At 42.7% G+C, this 25,204-nt stretch overlaps 1 protein-coding gene across 1 annotated transcript in view; it reads left to right on the top strand.

Annotated features, from left to right (window-relative positions):
- DRD3 (dopamine receptor D3) overlaps positions 1–25,204 on the top strand; it is a 48,761-nt gene that overhangs the window by 9,458 nt on the left and 14,099 nt on the right. The window contains exons 4-5 of the mRNA XM_074403502.1: positions 10,413–10,525; positions 21,459–21,601. Of these exons, the coding sequence (XP_074259603.1) occupies positions 10,413–10,525; positions 21,459–21,601 (256 nt within the window). The remainder of the gene's footprint in view (positions 1–10,412; positions 10,526–21,458; positions 21,602–25,204) is intronic.

Genomic DNA, 25,204 nt, shown 5'->3' on the forward strand with positions numbered 1-25,204 from the left:
TGACATTTGATCTTAACCAAATGGCTGAGCTGCAATAAGAGTATGATTTTTAAAATCTACATTCACATAAGGAAGATTTAGGGGAGCAGATACATCTCCTCACTGGCCTTAGAGCCTCTTTTTGGTCTTACCAACTTGATTCAAGGCACTGACTGGGCCTTAAAGCAAGTTGGTAAGACCAGAAAGACGCCCTAAGACCAATGAAGAATATCTCTGCATCACTTGCCATAGCAGTGAGCTAAGGGTCTGTCTCAGTAAAAGATGGGATATCACTTAAAGTAGCCATCATGAACAGATAACCAGTTAAGATATTAGAAGTTCCTAGTTCAGAGAACCAAGTCTCTCTATCTTACATCAATCTATACTTTTCTTAATCTCAGATGTTTTCCTATCTTTCCTTAAAGGCAGATGAGGCAGCTTAATGAAAGAAAAGAGCACTGTGAACCCTTAAAATATGGGCTATGAATATATAAATCCATGTGCCTCAAGAAGCAGCGAAGTATTATTCTCACGAACTTGTCCTAATGATAGTGCAGTTTGAGTAGCTACTCTAATAATTACTTAGCCTAAAAGCTCCTATTAGAAAAGAAAAGGGTGCAATGTTGATCACAGAGACTGCTGCAGGCTTGAAGGCCCCCAGGAAGATAAGATACTCATGAGAAGAACACCATTTTGGGAGTCAAAAGATTCACCAAATTCATAGTTTCGTGTGCTTTGATTTGAACGCATCTACCTTCTTCAAAGGAAAATTGGCTCATTTTGCCAGACACCAGTATTTATGAGTTAGGAATGTTTTGGCTGTAAATACTGGAAACCTTGATTCGTTGTGGTTTAATTACATTTAATGTTTTTCACATAACCAGAATTCTGGAGGAAGAGAATTGTGTTGGTTCAGTTGCCCCATGGTTTCATCAGACACCAGACTTTTCCATTCTTCCTCTCGCCATTCTTGGCAAGCTAGCCTAGTTCTTTATGTTCCCATAGCTCTCTAGCATCATGACAGTATTCAAAAATAGGATGGGTGGGGACGGCAGGAAATGAGAGATCGAGAGTGCGTGCACTTTCACTGGAGTAGCTTGAAGCTTGTTTCTAAGAGATTTCATGTTAGCTTAATTGGCCAGAACTTAGTCATGAGGCCACCTTTAGCTGCAAAGGAAAGCTAAAAAAGAAAAAAGTGTGTTTTATTTATAAAAGATGTAGGGGTGGGGAATTGCTCTGAGGTAGGCAACAAAGTATCACATTGCCTTTATTGGAATTCACTGGGATGAATGTCATTTCAACACAGTGTCATGCTGTGAGAAAAAGACTCAGAACTGGGAGTCAGAAGACATGGATTGAAGTGAATAAAATGGAGGTGACAACAAGATTTTTCATGTTGAGTTGATGTTAGGCTCAGCTGTCATCGACTGATAGAGTACTTTGATAACCAAAACTTTTGATCAATAAATATCTCACTTAAGATATTTTTCGTTATAAGTTTTTTTTAAAAGCTTAATTCCAATTGGCTTACATTAAAAACAAAACAAAAAACCAGAATGCATTGGCTGTCATACCAGGAACTTTATAAAGTCCTCTGGTAGGGTGGGCTGCAGGCACAGTTCCATCAGAGCTCCAGCTCCATTTCCCCACAGTTCTCTCAGCTCTGCTTCCCATATGTTGGCCTTATCTGCAGGCAACAGGCTTAGCTATAGGCCTCACATGTCCATACCACACCATTCACAGCAAGAGAGGAAATCCTTTTCCTAGAATTTCTGGTAGAATTATCAAGATATGCTCTGATTGGACTGACTTACGGCACATGATTTCCAGATGGAAGAACTGATTTAGCATAGGTTATGTGTTTCTTCCTTGGATACTGCCCAGGGATCTCATAGATTCCCAGTGGAATCCAGGTACTATTTATTGGAAAGATGAAAGAAGATAGTGAATAAGTGTGAGCCACAGTCAGATTTCATTGGTATCATTCTCACCTTTAAGACACAGAGGAGCCTTCACTTGAACATTATATAAAGGGGCTCACGGGGACCAGTCACTGATGTGCTTCAGTATTTTCTGTCCCCAAGCCTAGCAGAGAAGTTCAGGACAAAAATCATGTGGGTGACCTCACAGAAGGCTATATTTCTTAGGGCTGCTGGCTTGGCTTTCTGTTTAATTCCATTTGCAGCATTTTCTCAACTTTTCTGTGCCATCCCAAATTGTTCTATCTCAGGTTTCCTCTCAAGATTTTAATTTCCTGCCTTACAGTCTGCGCTCCGGAGCTTCCTCTCCAAGCACAAACATCTCATTTTATTCCACTAAGTGAAGCACCTTTTGTGATGCTTAAAGCACTTTTATCAGGAGAGAAAGGCAGTATAAGCAGCCAGGGGAACATTTGGAATACTAAACCCATGCTACTTGGAGACAGGAGAAAAGACTTGAGGATTAAGAAAGGTAGTCAAGCAAGATAGAATCGGATGAGTTCAGACAAGGAAACGCATCACAGAAAAAGCAATCGAGGTTGGATGGTGATGAAAGGAAAAAATAGCAATATTTTGGGAACAGAGGAATCTTTGAGTTTTGTAATGATATTGATTCTGAAAAATAAAGAAGTGCTTTTTTTCAAGGAAAGTTTTACAACAGCTCAGAAACCCCCAAATGATAGCAATGTAAGACCTCCCTACCGGAAAACAAAAACAGGATATTCTCACAATGTCTTTACCAAACTCTGGATTTTGATAAAAGCTCATAGAATATTAAAGCTGGAAGGGCTTAGAGAATCATTTCCACAGTGTGATCCAACGACAAGAAATTCCTGGCCATATTCTAATGACATGATTTCTCTGAGGATGAGTCTTGGAGTCTCATTTTTAAATGGGCTACTCCATACTTCTTATGCACCTACTTTCAGCAGCTCTAAAGTAAACTTTCATCAGGGGGAATGTTCGTCCATTTTGTGCAGCTACGACAGAATACATGAGGCTGGGTAATTTATAAAGAATAGTTCTGGAGGCTTGAAAGTCCAAGATCAAGAGGCCTCCATCTGGAAAGGGCCTCCATGCTGCCATCCCATGGTGGAAAGTGGGAGGACAGAAGAGAAGCAAACGGGGACCAAACTTGCCCTTTTAAAAGGAGCCCACTCCCACAAGAGCAACATCAATCCACTCATGAGGGCAGAGTCCTCAAGGCTAGTCACTTCTTATTTGGCCCCATCTCCCAACACCGTTGCATTGGAGATTGAATTTCCAACACACCCCTTTTGGGGGACACACTTAGCTTACAGCAGTTGGGGAAGGAGAGACTGCTTGTTAACAATACAAACTGGGCCGGGTGCAGCGGCTCACGACTGTAATCCCAGCGCTTTGGAAGGCCAAGGCGGGTGGGTCACTTGAGGTCAGGAGTTCGAAACCAGCCTGTCCAACATGGTGAAACCCCATCTCTACTAAAAATACAAAATTAGCCGGGCATGGTCGTGCATGCCTGTAATCCCAGATATTCGGGAGGCTGAGGCAGGAGAATCACTTGAAACTGGGAGGCGGAGATTGTAGTGAGCCAAGATCATGCCACTGCACTCCAGCCTGGGCAACAAGAGCAAAACTCCATCTCGAAAAAATACAAACTGGGCCGGGCACGGTGGCTCGTGCCTGTAATCCCAGCACTTTGGAAGGCCAAGGCGGGCAGATCACCTGAGGTCAGGCCTGACTAACATGGTGAAACCCTGTCTCTACTAAAAATAAAAAAATTAGCCAGGAGTAGTTGTTTGTAATCCCAGCTACTCGGGAGGCTGAGGCAGAAGAATCACTTGAACTCAGGAGGTGGAAATTGCAGTGAGGTGAGATCGAACAATTACACTCCAGCCTGGGCGACAGAGCAATACTCCATCTCAAAAAATCAAACAAATAAACAAACTGTTGGGTCTACCTCAGGTCTACCAAGCCAGCATTTCTGGTGCAAGCCTGGAGGTCTAGAGTAATTATAATAAGCCACCGGCCCCACTCCCACCTGATGTGACTTGTGCAGCCAGCTAGTCATCTACTATGACATTTGGGAACCACTAAGCCACAAAATGCCCATTTCACAGATGGGGAAATTAAGATGCCGAGAAGTGAAAAATCCTTACTTATTATCCTATGTTGCCCCACAGCAACCCTCCCACCAAAAAATACTCCGAATGTAGCAAACAAAGATGGACTGAAGAGGCTAATTAGAGAAGTAATTCTATCTTTGCCCCTTGGCTATTTCCAAACAACTAAAAACTCATCCCTTTAGAGTAGGGGTTCTTAATCTTCGGATTTCATCAACTTGGATGTAAATAAAACTACTCCTTTATTTTCCCTGAGATGAAATTTAGAATTTCCTTTAATTACAAACTAGGTATCAACCCACAGCAGAAGCAATGTTTAGTGTCACAGATTTCTTAATTTTTTTCACTTTTGTTTTTTTTCTTTTTGAGATGGAGTCTCACTCTATCGCCCAGGCTGGAGTACAGTGGCGCAATCTCGGCTCACTGCAACCTCTATCTCCCGGGTACAAGCAATTCTCCTGCCTCAGCCTCCTAAATTTTGTTTAATTTTTTAACACTCCTTCACACTGATGATATTCATGTTTTCAAACTGCATTATGATTATTGCATACATCTTGAAACATCACTTATACTTATCATTACTTTGAAATTATAGGAATTTTGACCCTGCCACTAGATCTTGTTAATGAATTACTAAAGAAACACATATATCTTTAAACTTTGATAACTGTATTTCAATAAAATTGATATGCTCTATGAATGCATTAAAAACATTCTTCTGTCCAGGCACAGTGGCTCATGCCTGTAATCCCAGCACTATGGGAGGCTGAAATGGGTAGATCACCTGATGTCAGGAGTTCAAGACAATCCTGGCCAACATGCTGAAACCCGGTCTCTACTAAAAATACAAAATTTAGCCAGGCATGGTGGCAGGTGCCTATAATCCCAGCTGCTTGGGAGGCTATTTATTTATATTTAATATTTATTTAATATTTATTTATATTTATTTATATTTAATAAATATATATAAATTTTATATTTATTTTATATTTATTTATATTTAATAAATAAATAAATAAAAGGCAGGAGATTCACTTGAAACCGAGAGGTTGAGGTTGCAGTGAGCGGAGATCATGCCCCTGCACTCCAGCCCGGGCGACAGAGCGAAACTCCATCTAAAAAAAAAAAAAAAAAAAAAAAAAAACACATTCTTCTGAGACAGGGACCATGAAGCTAACGAAATCAACAGGGTAAAGAATGCTTAAGGAGCCCTGCTTTAGGTACAACCATTTGTGAGGATCATATTTTGCTCCCCTTAAGCCTCAGACTAGTGTTTCCCAAACCAACACAGAAAGAATCACTTGAGGGACTTATTACTCCAAGTGAGGCCTAAGAATCATTTTGTTTAACAAGAGCTTCCTGAGATTTGGGAAATGCTGCCTTATAATCAGTAAATGTGGGGAATGCTGCCCTAGGTTGTGTCTATTGAAAATCGTTAGACAAGTTCAGTACCTGAAGACACTTTCCTGCTTACTCAACTTCTGTATCGCCACAAGGAGTTAGTACATTCGTTAGCAAGTAAGAGTAACACCACCTGGCTGCTGTATAATTCTGAAGTGAGTTATTCATTAGAATGCAGGAGAAAGAATGGTGTCTCTAAAAAGCCTTAAGCCAAACTGACTTTTTCCACTTTTTTTTTTTTTTTTTTTTTTTTTGAGACTGAGTCTCACTGTATTGCCCAGTCTGGAGTGCAATGGCACAATCTTGTCTCATTGCAACCTCTGCCTCCCGGGTTCAAGCCATTCTCTGGCTTCAGCTTCCCTCGTAGGTGGGATTACAGGCGCACACCACCACATCCAGCTTATTTTTGTATTTTTAGTAGAGATGGGGGTTTCACCATGTTGGCCAGCTGGTCTTGAACCCCTGACTGCAAGTGATCTGCCCACCTCAGCCTCCCAAAGTGCTGGGATTACAGGTGTGAACCACCACACCTGGCCTCTTTTCACTTTTATCTGTTTTAATTTCAAAAACCACTCTGCCTTTCATAAGCTCCCAACACTTTGTACCTATCTCACCTTTGGCACCTATCACATTACCTCACAGCTGTTTTCTTAGTATCTATCTCCTGGGCCCTCAGTTCACCCACACCCATTCACACGTTACTGCCGGTAATAGGCACACATTGTATTCTGAGACCCTGGGAACAAAATAGGTTTGTTTCAATACACCCGCCCAAGCAAAATATCAGCTACATCGTGGGCACTCAATAGACAGTGGCTACATGGGTAATGGATGGACACACACCAACTCTTCCTCCTATGATATTAGAACGGAGTTAAATTGTACACTTCTCAGAAGCACAAGATGCTAACCTTTGAGAGGCAAGAAGAGTAATGGTTAATATAAAGAGGTCGAAATTCTAGCTCCCTTTACAAGCTATGGGTCCTTAGGCAAATTACTCAACCCTTCAAGGTCTCCATTTCTTTTATTTATTTAATTTTTTCTTGAGATGGAGTTGTGCTCTTATTGCCCAGTTTGGAGTGCAATGGCATGATCTTGGCTCACCGCAAACTCCACCTCCCAGATTCAAGCGATTCTCCTGTCTCAGCCTCCAGAGTAGCTGGGATTACAGGCATGCGCCATCACACCCAGCTAATTTTGTATTTTCAGTAGAGACAGAGTTTCTCCATTTTGGTCAGGCTGGTCTTGAACTCCCGACCTCAGGTGATCTGCCCACCTCAGCCTCCTAAAGTGCTGGGATTACAGGTGTCAGCCACCGCACCTGGCTTCCATTTCTCTATCTGTAAGTTAGAAATCATACTTGCCTCTTCAGGTTGCTATGAGATCATGTGTGAGAGTTACCAACATATTCTTGGCACCTAGATGCGCTTTATTGATCTCTTACTATTAGTTTCTTGATGTGGAGGATGCCAATAGGAAAAAAAAAAAATTCCACCGTAAATCTCACCAATTAGAGACTCATTTTAATGAGTAAGCTCCAGGGAAGGCTAAGTGATGGCACCTCAGTGGGAATTATTTTAATCAGCTAATCAGATTGTTTTCTTCTTGACTCTAAGCTGAAATCAAGGAGAGAATGAGAATTTTGGTGGCAGAATCACGAGACAGAAAAAGAGGATAGCCAGAATGGGATGAGAGGCCAGTGGGGGCCTGGAAGCCAGAAAACAGCTTGAGGGTTTTGGCCTTTGGTGGCCAAACAGGAGGGGTATTAAAGAAAACTGTCTGGTGTACTTTCACCAGCCCCAAAGTGCCACTGTCTCTTGCACTATTCTTTGAACCCTGGGCTAGATGCAATCAGGAGAGTGTCTCTTTCCCTGGAAAGGAGATGATGTGGTTTGTCACACAAAAATCCCTGAGGAGCACCTGGTTTTCTCCTTTCCCCTGGTATCTACCCACTTCCATCTCTTTTCTAACAACTACCCCTCCTCACCTAACACTCCCCTATAGCAGGGTGTGTAACAACCTACATTCCAATGCTCTGTCTGCCTGTACTAGCCCTGTGACCTTGGACAAAGTGGTTATTCTCTCTAAGCTTTTAGGTTCTTCCCTGACAATAAAGATAATCCTCTGTCAGAGGATATAATTGGCAATAGAGGCAATGCATATAAAGTGCTTTGCAGAACACCAGGAACTTAGTAAGCATTCAATAAAGATTAGCTCTTATTATGACAGATTACATCAGAGGCCATTTATTATTTCAGAATATGTTTTCATGCTTGGGCCTTGCTCTGGGAGCTGGGGATGCAGCAGTGAACAAGTAACTCTTCCTGCTCCTGTTGGTGTTGGTTAAGTAACAGTCACTCCATCTCCTACCACCTACCAAGTAAGGGTATAACTTGTCTTCAAAAACCTCTAGGAACTCATACAATAAAAACAAATTCAGTTTTCAAAATCTGAAGTTTCAAAGTTATAGAAATTTCTGGAATGGGTCATGTGGGTTGGTAACACATGTACAGTAAATTCTTAATAAATGTTAATTCCTATTAACAATATTAGGATATCATGATGATCTCTAGTATTCTATTGAAGAGTGTCTTGCTTCTCCAGTTATCATGTAAATTCTTTAAGGATAGGCCCTATAGTACATTTTGTAAAACCTCTCAACACACATGACATACACTCCTAAAAACCAAGTACAGGTATTGATCGACTTACGACCTATGCAACTTACGACCATTCAACTTTACGACCACAATCGCTAGCCACGACTGCTCCGCGACTGGCAGCGGAAACATTGCCCAGCTGGGCGTACGACAGTGTGGACCAGTTTCTGGCAGCACTACCATCTCCGCGTGCACCATTTCAACTGTACATATAGCCTACTCAACTTATGACCAAATCGTGTTACGACCGTTCCGCAGTCCCGACTGTGGTCTTAAGTCGAGCACTACATGTACTAAGAGCTTCACAGGTATTTGCTTTACAAGTGCATGAATAAATGAATGAATATCCAGCAAACACTGAAGTTTGCTGTTGTCTTAACTATCCGTTTTCACCTACACTAGCCCAAAACACACATAAACAAACATGTGCTCACAATTATGCCAAAAAGTGTTTCTTTACCCAATTTAAGACATTAACTGCTGAGAAGATATAATGTTGAAATAAAATTTATTATACAAATTCAACTTCTTCAAGAAGCTTTTACAGTATACAACCGTCCTATGTAATGAACAAAACCATCTTTTATTCTCCTGGTTCCCCTAAATCATTGTGACATTATGACTCTTTAGATCAGAATTCTTACATCTCAATTTTTTAAAAGCTTTTTATTCTCATGATTCCTATAAATTCATATTGTTTTCATTTATACAGAGCCAATTGGTCAAACTAAAAGACAGACAGTAAATCCAAAACCAAATGAACAAATTCTTCACTAGTTTTAACTTTTCATTGTTGCTTTTAAACAAAAAATCATTGGTCAGGGTTTCTCAAAACAGTCTGGAGATGACCAAACATAGGAATAAAATGAGATGCAAAAAAAGAAACAAATCCAAGAGGAAGAAGTTATTACTGGCAAGGTAGGACAGACGATCTTTTAGGACCTTGCTTTATTGGGATAAAATGAACAGTGAAGTGCTTTGATCATATAAGAAAATGTTTGGATGAGAAACTCCAGACAAAGGGATAGCACTATCATTAGGCACAGTCATTTGTTCAGTATCTGTTTTCTTGTTGAGAAGCTACTTTAGAAGCTACTGTACCATTTTTCATTCTTTCTTCCTCTTAAATGGCCACTGGGCCTGTTCAGGAGGGGTATTGTGAATACCCAGCTACAGCCAGAGACACAAAGCTCGGGTTTCTCTCTGAGTACTATGCTCCCCAAGAAAGGCAGCCCCCACAGGCAAGAAGCTGGTAACCACACAAAGCCTTGCGGTCCATGAGTGGCCTTTGGTGGACAATTTAAAAGTGACAATCTCCCTGACACAACTTCCTGGCTTAATTAGGCTATGTAAAATTTTAAAAATAAGTAGAAATATTCTAAAATATAAATGATATTACCTAAATTCCTGACTGTAAGCATTACTCAGAGGATGTTATGGAACTTGAAACACAGGTACAGATAGATACATGAAGTCAAAAGCATCCTCATGAATTCTAAGTAGTAGAGAGAATCCAGCCCTCTTCCCCACCTTTTGGTTTCTGGGATGTGGGTGGGGAGGGAGAGTGCTGAAGGCAGTCACATTGGCACAGACTTATTTTATACAGATTCCCATAGGTGTTTCAGAGCATTTCCAAGCTTTACAACCCGAAGCCAGAAAGATTTTTACTTTGGAGGTACATTTTGTGAAAAATGTGTTCTTAGCTTATTTCTTGAGTGATGAACTCTCTACTGGGTGGAGGGCTTCAGAGATACAGTTTTGGCACAATGCATGCATCGGGCAGTCACCAAAGTTATTTTGCCACCAGCTAAGCATCTATGAGTAAGTACATCACTTAACCACAAGGAGAGTTACTTGCCTCCTGAGTTTGAACTTCACCAGTGATTCTCAAATCTTGGTATGTATAGGAGTGTTTATTTAAAAATGAAGATTTTATGGACCAAAGAGTCAAAGATTCTGACTCAGTAGGTATAATAAGAAGGATTCAGAAATCTACATCTTTAATGAATATCCCACTGTGGACCACACTTTGAGAATCTCTAGTCTAATTGATTTGGAAGATCACTTCCAGCATTAACATTCTAACATTCTGTGAATTTGTCCTTTCTTTAGCAACCAATCTCAGATAGCCTGACACTCCCTCGATGTCCATCTGCCGTGTGGGAACAATGGTACACAGGGAGCAGGAGCGCCAACAGCTACTCTAGGCAGCATAGGAAAGATGATAGGGCCAGTTGGGTTGTTATTCCTTCACTGGGGTAAAAACTAACATCCTTGTCTCTGACACCCAGGTGACAGGTGGAGTCTGGAATTTCAGTCGCATTTGCTGCGATGTTTTTGTCACCCTGGATGTCATGATGTGTACAGCCAGCATCCTGAACCTCTGCGCCATCAGCATAGACAGGTAGGGTTGCAATTCGCCCTCCAGGTGGCCCAAAAGCTGGGGAAGTGGAGAGAGACAGGTTTTGCATTTGAGGGTACTGGGGTAACCTCCAAGTAGAACTTGACACTGGAACATTTTCTTTCTTTTTCTTTTAAGTATGGTTTGCAGGTGAGAAGAAACCCCTGCGACAAGAGGGAAATAATAACCCTATAAGCTTTGCTAGGCTTTCTTCTCCTCCAGCTCCCTGAAAAGGATTCTGGTGCTGCTTTTCCACCATCCTTTGGGGTCTTTATTGCTTTCTAACAGGAAGGCAAGGAGCGGGGCAGAAGGAGGAAAGGTGAGCTGACTGGGGTTCGTAGGAAATTCTGTTATTGTTTTGTTTGTTTTTGTTGAAGGGATAAAGTGAGGGGGTGGGTATAGGGCTAATTTTTGAGGGCAAGAGGGGAGAGAAGTGGGGGAGAAAGGCAATTTTAGAAAGCATGGATGTGATCCATATGTTTCTCTCATAGAGCTTGGAGAAGGAAGTGAAGAACAGTATCTTATTTAAAATTACACTTTGTTTGCTGGGATGAACTGCTATGATGTTCACTCCTCTCTCTGCCTGAGTAACATCGCTTTCTATCCCTGAGAGCACCTGGACTCACCACCCTTGCTCTGGGTCCCTCTGTTTCTCCCTGTCCCTCTCCTTTTCCCTTTCCTCTCCCTGAGCCTCAGATTTGCCATGGCTCCCCCAGGACATCACCAGCCCCACTGAGAGCCCTGGGGAAAGGTCACTTTTAAGCCTATGGCCCTTGACACCCATCAAGAGCCACCTCCTTTTCCTCCTCTGAGTTCTCTCTCCCCCACTTCCCCTTCCACTTCTTCCCCCCCAATAATATCCATCCACCTCATAGCTCCACAGGCGACCCCAAATAAGATCTGCCATTTATTGAGAATTTATCTCATTGGGCTAAGCTTTGACACACATTAACTCATTTCATTTTCACAATTCTTAGGTACTGTCATTATCTTCCATTTCCAACTTCTTAGAGTACTTAAGGAATTTGACAAGGCCACACCACTAGCACAGGGCCACGTCAGGATTCGAATTCATGTCCATTTGACTTGAAGTAAATCATCTTAAGCTTTGTGCTAATCTCCCTAAATCTCCAACTACATTTATGCCTTCTCCCCCGAGTTCCAGATCACATTACTGCCTGGATATTCCACTTGTTCCTATTATGCCAAAATAGTTGTTAAAAACCAAACCGTTAAAGCACCAAATCATCTTGACGTGGTCATCTCTTCTTGACAGCATCTTTCTCCTGGAATCTTGTGTTTTGTTTGACTCCTTTCTCTTCCTAATCTTTCATATTCAAGAGGTTGGTGTTTATAGACCCTATTTTTGCCTTTTTTTTTTTTCCAGATTTTTCTCTGCCTTGTCTTTCTTGCTGCCTTCTACTTATTTGAAGATCCTATGACCCGTTACCTAAATTCTGCTGCACTTTCTAACTGGTCCTTCATATCACTGTCAAAATTGTTCCCCCAAAAGTAAAGCCCCAATAGCCATTCCCCCACTTAAAATCCCTCAGTGTCACCTTGGCCTACTGGATGAAAGTTAGAATTACCTCCACAGCCTGGCATTCAGTGTTTGCCACAATATGGCCTCAAGCAATCCTTTCTTCCTTCCTTCTTTCCTTCCTTCCTTTCTTCCTTTTCCTTTCTTTCTTTTTTCTTTCTCTTTCTCTCTCTCTCTCTCTCTCTCTCTCTCTCTCTCTCTCTTTCTCTTTCTTTCTTTAGTTCTCTCTCTCTCTTTCTTTGTTATTGTTTTGAGTCAGAATCTGGCTCTGTCTGGAGTGCAGTGGTACAGTCTCAGCTCCCTGCAAACTCTGCCTCCCGGGTTCAAGCAATTCTCCATCCTCTGCCTCCTGAGTATCTGGAATTACACGCGCCCACCACCCTGTCTGGCTAATTTTTGCATTTTTAGTAGAGATGGGTTTTCACCATGTTGGCCAGGCTGGTCTCAAACTCCTGGCCTCAAACAATCTACCTGCTTCAGCCTCCCAAATTGCTGGGATTACAGGAGCGAGCCCCCATGCCCAGCCTCAATCCCCTTTTCATCTCTTCCCAGGTCACCCCATATCCTCATTCTCCAAGATCTATCACAGTGGTCCTCTTTTCCATAAAGCCCTTTCACAGTCCCACAGTCTGATTCAGTCACCCTTGAACCCTCATAATGCTTTCTATGCTTTCTCTGTCACTATGTTGTGGCATCTCCAGCCTGCCTTTTCTAGAGGTCCAAGCACAGGCCCCCCTCAATGGTGTTGTGCCCTCTATAGCAACAGCCTCGCACTTTGTTTTATGTGCTGAAATGGGAAGTTTGAAGAATAATAAAAAAATTAATATGAAAACACTTTCCTCGGTGATCCTGCAACCCAATCAGCCAACTGGATGATTTTTTTTATTTATATCACTTGGTTGGCTATCCAACTGAGAGGAAAACTAAAGAACATGTCCACAATGCTGAAAATAATACCACTAAAGAGTGTGCTTAAAATAGGGCGATCCAGGTGCAGTAGCATGTGCCTGTAATCCCAGTTACTTGGGAGGCTAAGGTGGGAGGATTGCTTGAGGTCAGGAACTTGAGGCCAGCCTGGACAGCATAGCAAGTCCTCATCTCTGCAACAACAACAACAACAAAGTATAGGAATATAACTGCATAATTCTGTAAACGTACTGATATAACATTGAACTACACCCTTTGAATGGATGAATTGTGTGGTATGTGAGTTATATTTTAATAGAGCCGTGTAAAAAAAGTGAAGAGTTGGGGATTTTACAATATTTTTAGCTCTAACAGCTAAGTTTTTTGTGTAATTTCTAGACATTAAGTACACATTTTCAGGAATACGTTATTTACAGAAGTAGACTACAGCTGGTTTGCTTCACCATCACCACCCCAAAGCCTTCTATAAGACCTGGCTCCTGATCACCTGCGACCCTCTCTGCTATGCCCATTACAGAGCTTTGAACAAAGAGTATTCCAGCTGAATTCAGTGGTCCCTGCTTGAAGGTAGCCAACGTTTATACCATAAAGTAGGCACTTTTGGAAAGGACGTGAGAGAATGGGAGAGAGTTTGCTTTGTGAGGAGGGAGAAGAACTGTAAAAAGAGAGCCCCCTTAGCACTCCTAGTTCCTGAGTCTCCTCTCTTTCCTCTTGAGAATGTGCCTATACACTTCACCCACACATATTCACAGGCACTTGGGGCTGTGGATGAGATTGTGAAGGTTGTTCCCTCCGCAAGGGTGTGGGAAAGAAATTCAGCCATCACTCCTTCTTCCAGGAGAGGGTGCCTTTCTCTAATTTGCACAAGAGCACCATTTTGCTGGCAGCAGCCATGCTTAACACACACTTCTAGTTTTTACCACTTAAAGTGCAACCAACAAGAGTAACTTTGAATTGACTTCTGTCCCATATGGGAAAACTCCGAGAACATACAGCACTTACCTACCTGAAGGGACCAGACACACCTTAGCTCTCAAGCAAAAAGGAAGCTCCCTTCTTGGTTCATATTTCTATATGAGCCAAAGAATCCTCACCAAAACTCAAAATGGAGCCCCCTTCTATTCTAGAAATGAAAACAGGCCTTGGAAAAGCTGGATTTATTATTCTTCACAGCAGTTTGCAGTACATAGCATTAAATTCTGTTCGTGGGATGACAAATAGCTGGTCAATTCATTAAAAATGCAGTCATTCACACAGACCTTTGGTCTTCACACAATGCCAGTCACCCATCTAACAAACTTAACCAAATGGATTCAGTATTTTTTGGTCATGAAGCCCTGGTCTGTAATAACAGTGTGGAAAGAGATACGAAAGAAAAGGAAATGATAAAAGGGTTTTTGAAAGCAAGTAATACTATTGTCATTAGATTCTTAGGCATAGCTCTGATGCTTGGATTAATGCTGCCTTTTCTTTTTTAAAAAGCAGAGTGGGAAGTCCTCTGAGCACAAGCCCCCACTCCTTTAGCTCCCTGCCTCTCCAGGGGGCCAGCCCCCCTCCCATCTCATCCTGGGTCCAAACTAACTCAGGGAGAGGGCTGAGAATGTGTCAGAAGAGGAGGACACAACCAAGTGGTGAGAATTAGAGTCCTCCGATAGGAGCCCAGGAATAATGCAGCCAAATTCATTCACCAGGGAGTTCTTTAAGTGGCTCTCAAATGGCACCCATCACACAGGCAAGCCTCCGCGTCTTTGCAGCGAGCACAATAGGTACCAGATGAGTCACAGGCACCTTGGATTTTTAGTTTGCATCTAAATAAGCACTTTATATTTGCAAAAGGCTTTCCAGTGATTTGCAAAAAGCTTTCTCCTTCAACAATTCCAGGAGGGGAGTCCACAGAACTAAAGATTTATTGAGCCCCCTGTCTGACCAAATAAAAGGTGGTGAAAAGCAGCCCTCACAGAACTCTGGGGCTCATTAAACCCAGGCGGGGAGTTAGAGTCAGGCCTTCCCACCCAGGCTGGCCTCTTTCCTCCTGGACTGCTAGCTTCCTAAAGAGCAACACTTGTCAGTACACACACACACACACACACACACACACACACACACACACACCTCCCACCCTGGGACAGGGCTCTGAGATAGAAATCAAATTCTGTGAGGTACTGAGACCTTCAGTAAGTGGCAAGCCATATAGATCCCGCTCAAAGAACCAGAAGCCAGACGGGGCATCGCGGTCATCTCATTTGATGAGAAATGCTAACCGCTTGCCTGAAGTCCTGCAGCCTGTTAGCACACGTGTGGGACTAGAAATGGAATCTCCTGACTTTTCACCAGCACTCTATTACAATAAGTGATACCTTCATTGGTGAAGGTGAGGATGGCGCACCAAGGCAGGGGCTTCTGGCCACGCTGGCAGCTCATCTCTAGAGATGCAATTTTCTTGTACTAAATGAGACACATTTCCTATGTCCTCAATGCACTGGCTATCTTCCGTGTAATGCTAACTTACATGAGTCTAGAAGCAACAACAGTAAAAATAGCTACCATTTATTTAGCATGTACTATGTACCAGACACTAAGAGCTCTTCATTCATTATTGCTAACCCTCACGACAACCCAGAGAGAAAGAGATGTATTATCCTCACTATATAAATAAAGGTGCTGAGACTAGAATGGGTGGGTGAGTTTGCCAAGATCACACAATTAGCTGGTGCAAGAGTAAGGACTGAGGCAGCCTCTGTCAACTACAGCACACTGCCTCTCTCAAAGATGGTGAGCTGTGAGTCTGGCCCTGCACTCCTAGCTATAGAGTCACAATGCCTGGCTAAAAATCCAGGCGCTACAGTTTAATAGCAATGTGACCTTGGGCAAGTCAATTAACCTCTCAGAGCCTCAGTTCCCTTACCCGTTTAGTGCAGATAATAGCAAATACCTCAAAGGATTGTTAGGAAGATTAAACGAAATAATATTTGTAAAGCACTTCAAAAAGTGCCTGTCACATAGAAAGTGTTATGTAGTTTTTTGGTGGATAAACAAATTTAATGTTCCCTGATAATCGGGAGTAAGGGAAAGACAACCATAAACTCACTGATATGAACAATCACTGATCCCTTGAGCTAGCACAATAATAATGACAACAATAACAATACTGGCTTTTGAAAGTTTAGTATTCATCACTAGGCACTGTGATTAAAAACAAACGTCTACAGAGATAATAACATTCAATATTCATTACAGACTTTTCGGGCAGGAATTATTATCCCCATTGTACAGATGAGAAAATTGAGTGGCCACACAGTTCAGTGGCAAAGCAGAGATTCAGAGCTGATCAGTCGGTTTCTCAAGCCCACGGACTTAACCACCACGCACACTGCCAGGGCTGGGGTCCGCGGACTCATCCACACCAGAAATGGGGAGCTCAGACAGAAGGGGAGGGGCCCTGGCTCAGGGGCGGCAGGGGCGGCGCGCACAGTGCGAGGCTGGCGGGTCCGGGCCCTGGAGTACCGCGGTGAGCGCAGCGGCCAGATGTTCAGAGGCGGCCCTGGGCCAAGCCTCTCTCTTTCTCACGGCCAAGCTCAGCCCAGCCCTCCGGGTGCTTTGGCGGGGCCCTCGCCCGCGGTCGGTCACGTGCAATCGCTCCGAGAGGAAATCAGAGGTTAAGCGGTCGGCTGGGGTGGGAATGCAGGGTCCCTGCAGGGCCCCAGGAACCTGGGCGCGGGGCTTTCCCTCTTCCCTCCCCACAGAGCCTGGAGAGCCCCCAGGTGAGCCGTGAACTTCTCACCCCAGCCGAGCTGGCAGAGTTCTTGCTGCATTATAGTGCCCTCCGATGGCCAATTCCGGGACAGCCTCGATGTCGCAGTCAGCTTAGGAAAGCGGGGGACCTCATTTATTCTAACAGTTTAATCATGTTTAAAAAAGAGTAAGAAAAAAAATTAATGTAACAGTGTTAAAATGTAGTCTTGTCTCTCACTTCTTATCCACGTGAACAAAAAACCTTTGTCACAAAATTTCCCCAAATGCAGACTTTCTCAAATCCTGTCTAATCATAAGGTGTGCTTGCTTGTTAAAAATACACATTTCCCTTCTCACTGATATGTGAGAGCTAAGCTATGAGGATGCAAAGGCATAAGAATGACACCATGGACTTTAAGGACTCGGGGGAAAAAGTTGGGGGGCGGGGAGGGCGAGGAATAAAAGACTGCAAATATGGTACAGTGTATACTGCTCCCGTGATGGGGGCACCAGGATCTCACGAATCACCATAAAGAACTTACTCGTGTAACCAAATACTACCTGTATGTACCCCAATAACTTATAGAAAAGTAAAATTAAATAATTTTTAAAAAGAAGAAACAAAAATACACATTTCTGGGTTCTACTTCAGAAGTACTAAACCACAATCTTCAGAAACTGAGCCTGATATTCTGCATTTTAACAGGACCCCCCTGGCAATTAACAGAAACGAGCTAATTGAGGAGACTCAGCTGTGGGGCCTCGCAGAGCTTTGCAAGCACAAACCACCCTTGCCATGCTGACTGCGCTGAGAAAGCCCTTGTCCCCCACAAGAACTCAGAGACGTGGCGATGCCCTTGAGAGGGAGGAGGGCACTCAGGAGAAACACACCTCAGAGGTGGGAGACCTGGCTCTGCCACAATTTGCTGCAGAACCTTGCGTTCATAATTAACATCCTTGAGTTTCTTCTTTATGGGAAGAGCCAGCGTTTCCTACACTTGCTGACTCACTTCATTAATGGAGCCTCCAAGGAGTTGCTGAACATTATAGCATATTTTAAAAGTATACAGCTCTCAGTAGTCTGCTGAAGCCAGCTTATCACGGCCAGTGAGAGCTGACTGACAAAATGTTAGAAACTTTTTGAGTCGGTTATTAAAGCTTTGGTGGTCGCTTAAAATAGGCCATGGCGGGAGCATTTACACCACAGAAATTGGCAAATATTACAAATTAGGGCTTTTTTAAAGCTGTGGAGCCTATTGTTAGCCATTTACCAGCACCCCACTAAATACACAGGAGGGTAAGTCTCTTTCGCGTCACAGGACATTCTGCAAGTGGCAGGCCTGGAGAAAGTGAGTTACCACATATCTTCTCCTCGCGGTTGGGTCATGGCAGCAGCAGGACTCAAGGCTCAACCCCTCCTCCAAGGTTCCCGTAGCTACCACTGGCAGCGAGGCCCTTGTAGACATACTGGATTGGAAGCGCAGCAGGGTCTAAAGCCCTGAGGAGAGTCAGAGGCCTGGAGAAACACCAGCTGCTACTTGACCTGCTCTTATATCAACCAAGGAGGGGATTCAAGCAAGGACTTGCATCAGATGAAGGGAACTAGGTTGTTGTAGCCTCCTGAGGAGTGGGTGGCAGGATCTTAATTTGACCTTATTCAGTTTTTCCCTTTTGAGAAAGAAGCCACCTTTGTTGTACATCGTGGTGTCCAGGCCAAGTCCTGCACAGTTTACCGTCATCTCAGAACTCACAGCTGACGGTCATCTGCTCTTTGGGGAATACAAATGTTACCACTCTATAACAAGACGCACACGAGGCAGATTCAGAGAGTGCTGGCCCGAAAGAGCAGGGCACACACAGGAGGAGCATCAGGAAGCCTTGCCCTCTAGCCCAGCATCTGTGCTTCCTTTCCTTAATCCCAGACCTTGAGGTACACAAAGGTTAAGGAGGCTCCAGGTTCCCTGGAAACTGATAAGACAAAAAATGTTGAGCCATAGGTAGATCCAGCTATATACCTTAGATCACTAAGCCTGGCCAGGATTAGAAGGGAAGGAGGCCTTCCCCTCTTATGGGAAAGAAGGCCTTCATGACCGATGAGGCAGTCAGTTAACAGTTCCTTATTACTTTCTTTGTACAGAGATCTATTAAGAATATCAAGGTTGTAAGATGATTTGATCCTCAAGTAACTTAAATCATATGGGGCTCTCTCCAGCCATGAGGCAAATTCAATCATGGAGCAAGACAGCTGCATGCAGGAAGGCACACCGTAATTGATTTGCATAGAAGTGCTAAGAGTTCATAGTTAGTTAGAGGTCTCTGTATGATGGAAAGGACTAGGAAGGTTGCTAGAGAGTTTGCCTGAGATTAAAGGAGGGCAAGACTGAGTTGCCCAGGGAGGGAGAAGGAACGATTAATTGAACAAAGACACCAGTCTCTGACTATTGAAGAGTGCTCATCACCAGGCCAGTTTGGCTGGAGCTATGAGTGGGAGGTCAGATTGGCAACATAAGTTGAGGTCATGTTGGAAAAGGCTGAGCTTGGTTTATGGGTGAAAGAGGAGCCATCAACAGTGTATTCATTTTCTATTGCTGTGGAACACATTATCACATATTTAGAAGCTTGAACTGTACCCATTTTTATCTTGCAGAGTCTGTAGGTCAGAACCCTGTGCACAGTGTAGGTAGGTTCTCTTCTCAGGATCTCAAAGGGCTGAAATCAAGGTGTAGACTGGGTTGTGTTCTCATCTAGAGCTTGGGATCCTTTTCCACACTCATTCAGGTTGTTAGGAGTATTCAGTTCCTTGCAGTTGCAGGACTGAGGCCCCTGCTTTCTAGCTGGCTGTCAACCAATGCAATTCTCAGCTCCTGTAAGCCTTTTGCCATCTCCTTAAAAATGACCCTCTCCAAAACACGGCAGTTTGCTCCTTCAAGGCCAAGAGGATAATTTCTCAGTCCCCTTTGAGGCCTCACCTAATTAGGTCAGACCCGGTCAAGATAATCTCCCTTTTGATTAGCTCAGCCACAACTGATCCGTAATCAAGTCACAGGAGTGATGTTACATTATAGTCACAGATTCAGCCTACACTCAACGGAAGGGATTATACAAGGCAGAAATCTTGGGGCTATTCTAGAGTCCTGCCTATCTCAGATCATTTTCAGCTGGGGAGATGAGGAGACATGATGAAATTTATTTTTGAAACCTCGCAGCAGGAGCTCAACGAGGAGACCGTAGCCATAGCAGAAATCAGGTAGCAGGAAAGGGATAGGTGGATAAATAAATAGGGAAGATATGCAATGGATCAATTTACAGGACCTGGAATGTTCCTCCCCCGTCTGACCTCGTGGCTGGCCCTCTCTCGTGCCACTCACTTCCCTGCCCATTCTGTGTTAGTTTTACCTCCTCCCTGGTTCTCTATCACTTCACCCAGCTTATTTTCTTTCATGATAGTCTTCCTTTTATATTAATATATTTGTTTCCTTTTTTATTGTCCATTCACTCCACTCGACTCTAAGCTCAAAGAGAACAGGGACGATGTGTCTTTTGCACACCTCTGAATATCTGGAATTGGGCCTGGCATATAGTTGAGACTCAATAAATATTGAATAAAGGTTAAATAAATAAGTGAGCAAATTATATGAAAGGATCCAGGGAGAGTTAAAAGGACTGAGTATTGGGTCTGGATGTCTTGAAGAAAGGCAAAACATGGAATCAGATTAAGAGGTTTGGGGAGTTGGGGAAATCTGTTTTAGACATCTTGAGTTTGAGATGACTGTTGTCCAGCTAAGTCCTACAGGCAGCTGGAAATGCATGTGAGGAATGGTCACCAAAAAAGCCACAACCATAGTGGTTGTTCCAATCATAGTAAGGAACTGGGCTTTCTTTGATCATGAAAAAGAATGAAAATTGGATTTTAAAATAAGCCTCCATTGGACATTTCTCATTTATATTTTTAAAACATCTACTGCTTCAAGGAGCTGTCACCATGAAGGTTATAATTTGTATTAGGACACAGCAGAGGGTAAACATCCTCTTTAGGTACTGTTCTATCATTGCCCGAAAACCTGCGGGAGACAGTGAAGGCTCACAGACCAGCACCCAGAGTGTTGAAAGTGAAGGATGTGTGACGGTAGGGCTGGTTATGCTGGGCGATCAGGCAGAACCGGGAAAGCAGCTCTCCAGCAACGCAGTGGCGCTGTGTTAATCTTTTTATTTTTCTCTTTCTCTGTTCATCTCCCTCAATAAGTTCTTCATTTATATTATCTCAACCTTTCTGCTTTTCTCTCTTCCTCTAGCTAAATTATATTTCTCATGCCATATGTATCAACCTGATTATTTCTCTACTAACTTCTTTTTCATCTGGTCTTTTGAAAAGTTCCCCTCACTAGATTTGGTGGCTCATGCCTGTAATCCCAACACTTTGGGAGGCGGAGGCCAGAGAGTCGCTTGAGCCCAAGAGTTTGAGACCAGCCTGGGCAACAAAGTAAGACCCTATCTCTACAAATAAAATAAAATAAAATAATTAGCCAGGCGTGGTGGCACAGGCATAGAATCCTAGATACTTGGGAAGCTGAGATAGGAGGCTCTGATCCCAGGAGTTGAGTTGCAGTGAACAGTGAGCACACAACTGCACTTCGGCCTGGGCAACAGAGTGAGACCCTGTCTCCAAAAAAAAAAAAAAAGAGAGAAGTACTCCGTTCCATCTCACCATACCTATTCCCTCTCGCCTTGCTTTTTCAGGTACACTGCAGTGGTCCTGCCTGTTCACTACCAGCATGGCACGGGACAGAGCTCCTGTCGGCGTGTGGCCCTCATGATCACGGCCGTCTGGGTACTGGCCTTTGCTGTGTCCTGCCCTCTCCTGTTTGGCTTCAATACCACAGGTAACGAGGATGGCTTCACTTCTAGCATCCATACGATTCACAGCACACCTGAATGTCTGGCTGTGAGTTGTGCTCAGCCCTGCAATTTCTGACCCTGGGTCAGCATGCTTTGCAATTAAAGAAGAATGCCAGAGAATGCAAAGCTTTGGCCTTTGTTGGTTATAAATAAAATATAAACAAAACCTCATCAATTATTGGCACAGGGGGTAAAGTTCTGCCCCAATTAATGAAAAGTCTGACTCATCTTTATTTCAAAAAAATGTCATTGTATTCATTTGCAGAAATGTACCAGTTGAAAAAGCCAAGACACATATTAATAATTCAGGCAAGTTCTGCTAATGAAAAGATAACAATTCATAACAGACCTATAATGCAAAATAACACATTACAAAAGTCTTATAGTAGGATATATATTTCTAACTTTTTACTCAATAAGAATAATTTCTGATACTTTAGAACTAACCAGTATAGATTTGCAAACTGCTGAAGTGTATGTTTTCTATTTTTAATATAAAAATTCTGGGTATGATGGTTGGCACATGGTATATCTACAGGATGGATGGATGGATGGATGGATGGATGGATGGATGAATAGATGAATAATGTATATATCTGAAATGCTCAGAATTTTAAGCGTAGGACAACCATACCTTAGATGAATCAGTGCCTTCTATGTTTGTACCATGTCCATTTTTTAGCCTCAGTCATTTTTTTTTCTTTTTTTCTTTTTTTTGAGACCGAGTCTCGTTCTGTTGCCCAGACTGAAGTGCAATGGCATGATCTCAGCTCACTGCAACCTCCACCTCCCGGGTTCAAGCACTTCTCCTGCCTCAGCCTCCCTGGTAGCTGGGATTATAGGCATCTGCCACCACCTCCAACTAATTTTTGTATTTTTGATAGAGACAGGGTTTCATCACGTTGGCCAGGCTGGTCTCAAACTCCTTATCTCAGGTGACCGGCCCGCCTCAGTCTCCCAAAGTGCTGGATTACAAGTGTGAACCACTGCACTCACTCAGCCTCAGTAATTTCATGTGTCAAATGAAAGATATTAACACGCATAGTAACATGATGTATATTGACAATATGCACTGAGTGCTAAGAGAAAACTGCTTGATTAGTGTTCCCGTGGATTTCTTATTTTGTCCATTTGAATTGATTTCATTCAACACCTATATTCCAGGTTTGTGAATTTCTAGTATGTATGTACTAGTCACATGGCCACATGCTTGTGTGTATGCAGATATTATGTCTACCATATTATGTATAAATACAGGCAAATCCTAACTTTAAGTAATCTTCCAAGTGTCATTTGCCGGACAATGACTTAGAAGTCAAAATACATTTAGGAAGATAGGGATGTAGGCTTTGGAGTCAGTAAAATCTAAGTCCAAACTCTAAACCAAAGTCCAGGTTTACTAGCTGTCTCTCCTAAACAAGTTACTTGACTACTCTGAGTTTGGTTTCTTCATTGGTAAATGTGGGATAAAATTACAGTGGAGTATATACTTGAGCAAATTAAAATATGTGGACTCGATCTACATATTTAGTTAAGACATTTTTAATATTTATTTTTATATTTGACCCTCTACAAATAAGCCCAGCAACTTTATCTCTAAAACGATATTTCATAGGAACCCTATACTATAGGACATATTACTATATGTAGCATACAACTTATTACTCTTCAGGGTTGTAATAAAACACGTATATCTTTATATGTGATTCAGATTTTCAAAGCAAATTTGGAGTCTATATAATTTTCACTTTATTTATTGAATTTAGAATCTAAGCCTACATATAACTCCACTCTACCTTCTTCACAGAGATTTTTGCAATTAGATGAGGATTAAATGGGGATAACATACGTAAATACGCCAAGCACTTACTGCCTCCTCAGGGCCAGCTTGTCTCTCTGCCACAGTAAAGGGTAGCCATTCAACTTATCAACAAATATTTGCCTGGTTAACCCAGGCTATTCCCAAAATATGGTGTTGTTATCTTTGCATTACTGTTTACCATTAATTACTTTGTTATTTTAACTGAATGACACTTTATACATTCAAACACGTGTGCACACGGGCACACTGCACAGCACAAAGCAACATCCCTTAACACGGCTACAGAGGCTGACTCTGTGGCACTAAAATACCATTTCTGGTGGATGCTCAATGTGCTTTATAGGTTAGTCTGAAAGCTAACTCACCTTCTGTAAGGTTGTTTCTATGTGATAATATATTCTTAGAATTTCTAGTGCGGTGAACTCACCACTGCTAGACCAGGCACTGTTTTTCCCCTAGCCAACAGCAAATCCCCGCCAGCATCTGCTGGGCTGGCTGTGGTTCCCCTGCCTCACTCTTGGTGGAGGCGTTCTTACTCATTCTCACAGACACACCACACTGGAAACAGTTGAAACAGTCTCAAAATCTGACGTTAGACCAAGTTCTCGGTGAATGTTGACATCCAGAGTGAAGAGAATGATGAACAACTCATTCCAGTGTTGTTGCCACCAGTGAGATCATTATTGTTCCAGAAACAAAATTCAGGAAAATTTTTTTTCAAAAGGATTTTCTAATATAGGATTGAGAAGGCAGAAAAGGCCTGTGACTTAGCATGTGCATTTTCACTTCTCTCTCGTCTCTCACAGTCTCTCTCCCTCTTTTACTTTTAAGTTTATTAATAGCACTCTAGCAAGCCCTCCAATTATTCATATATAATGTCAAAGTGTCAGGTTCCAATGTGAGATCTCAGTAGATATTAGCTGGTGCTATAGTTGTTATTATTTATTGGAAAAGTTTAACTATACATCAAAATTTAACTATACATCTGCAGCTGGAAGAGTTTTTTTGTTTGTTTGTTTGTTTGTTTGTTTGTTTGAGACAGAGTTTCGCTCTTGTTACCCAGGCTGGAGTGCAATGGTGCAATCTCAGCTCACCATAACCTCCGCCTCCGGGGTTCAGGCAATTCTCCTGCCTCAGCCTCCTGAGTAGCTGGGATTACAGGCACGTGCCACCATGCCCAGCTAATTTTTTTGTATTTTTAGTAGAGATGGGGTTTCACTATGTTGACCAGGATTGTCTCGATCTCTTGACCTTGTGATCCACGTGCCTCGGCCTCCCAAAGTGCTGGGATTACAGGCTTGAGCCACCGCACCCGGCCTGGAAGAGTTTTACTGATAGTTTTAGAGATCAGTCACCTCTTCCTAGAACAGTTAGGGGACTTAGTAAGCAAAACTCAAGCCCAGCTGTCCTCTTCTGCCTCAAGCTGACCTTCACTGTACAGCTTCATTATCTTGATAGATGTGGGTTCCTGCAGCAACTCTCTCATCTATAAGGAAGTTCCCAAGTTCATTTGAAAGCCCAATATAAAGGACTCCTCTGTCATTTTTTCTAATCCTTCTGTGGAAAATCAAGGGGGAGAGAGTAGGATCCTGCCAATAACACCTGATATTGGAAGCAGCTGGACTTTCACTAATAAGTGCAACACAAAAGAAGAACTTTCTGGCAGAGCTGTCCTTTTAATATCATGGGCTGCCACATGCAATTGTGAATTAAGAGAACGTAAGATACAGAAAAGTTGAACTTCAGTCTCCTCCAACTTGGAGTT

The sequence above is a fragment of the Saimiri boliviensis genome, chromosome 8 (genome assembly GCF_048565385.1).
Source record: "Saimiri boliviensis isolate mSaiBol1 chromosome 8, mSaiBol1.pri, whole genome shotgun sequence".
In the NCBI taxonomy this organism is placed as follows: Eukaryota; Metazoa; Chordata; class Mammalia; order Primates; family Cebidae; genus Saimiri; species Saimiri boliviensis.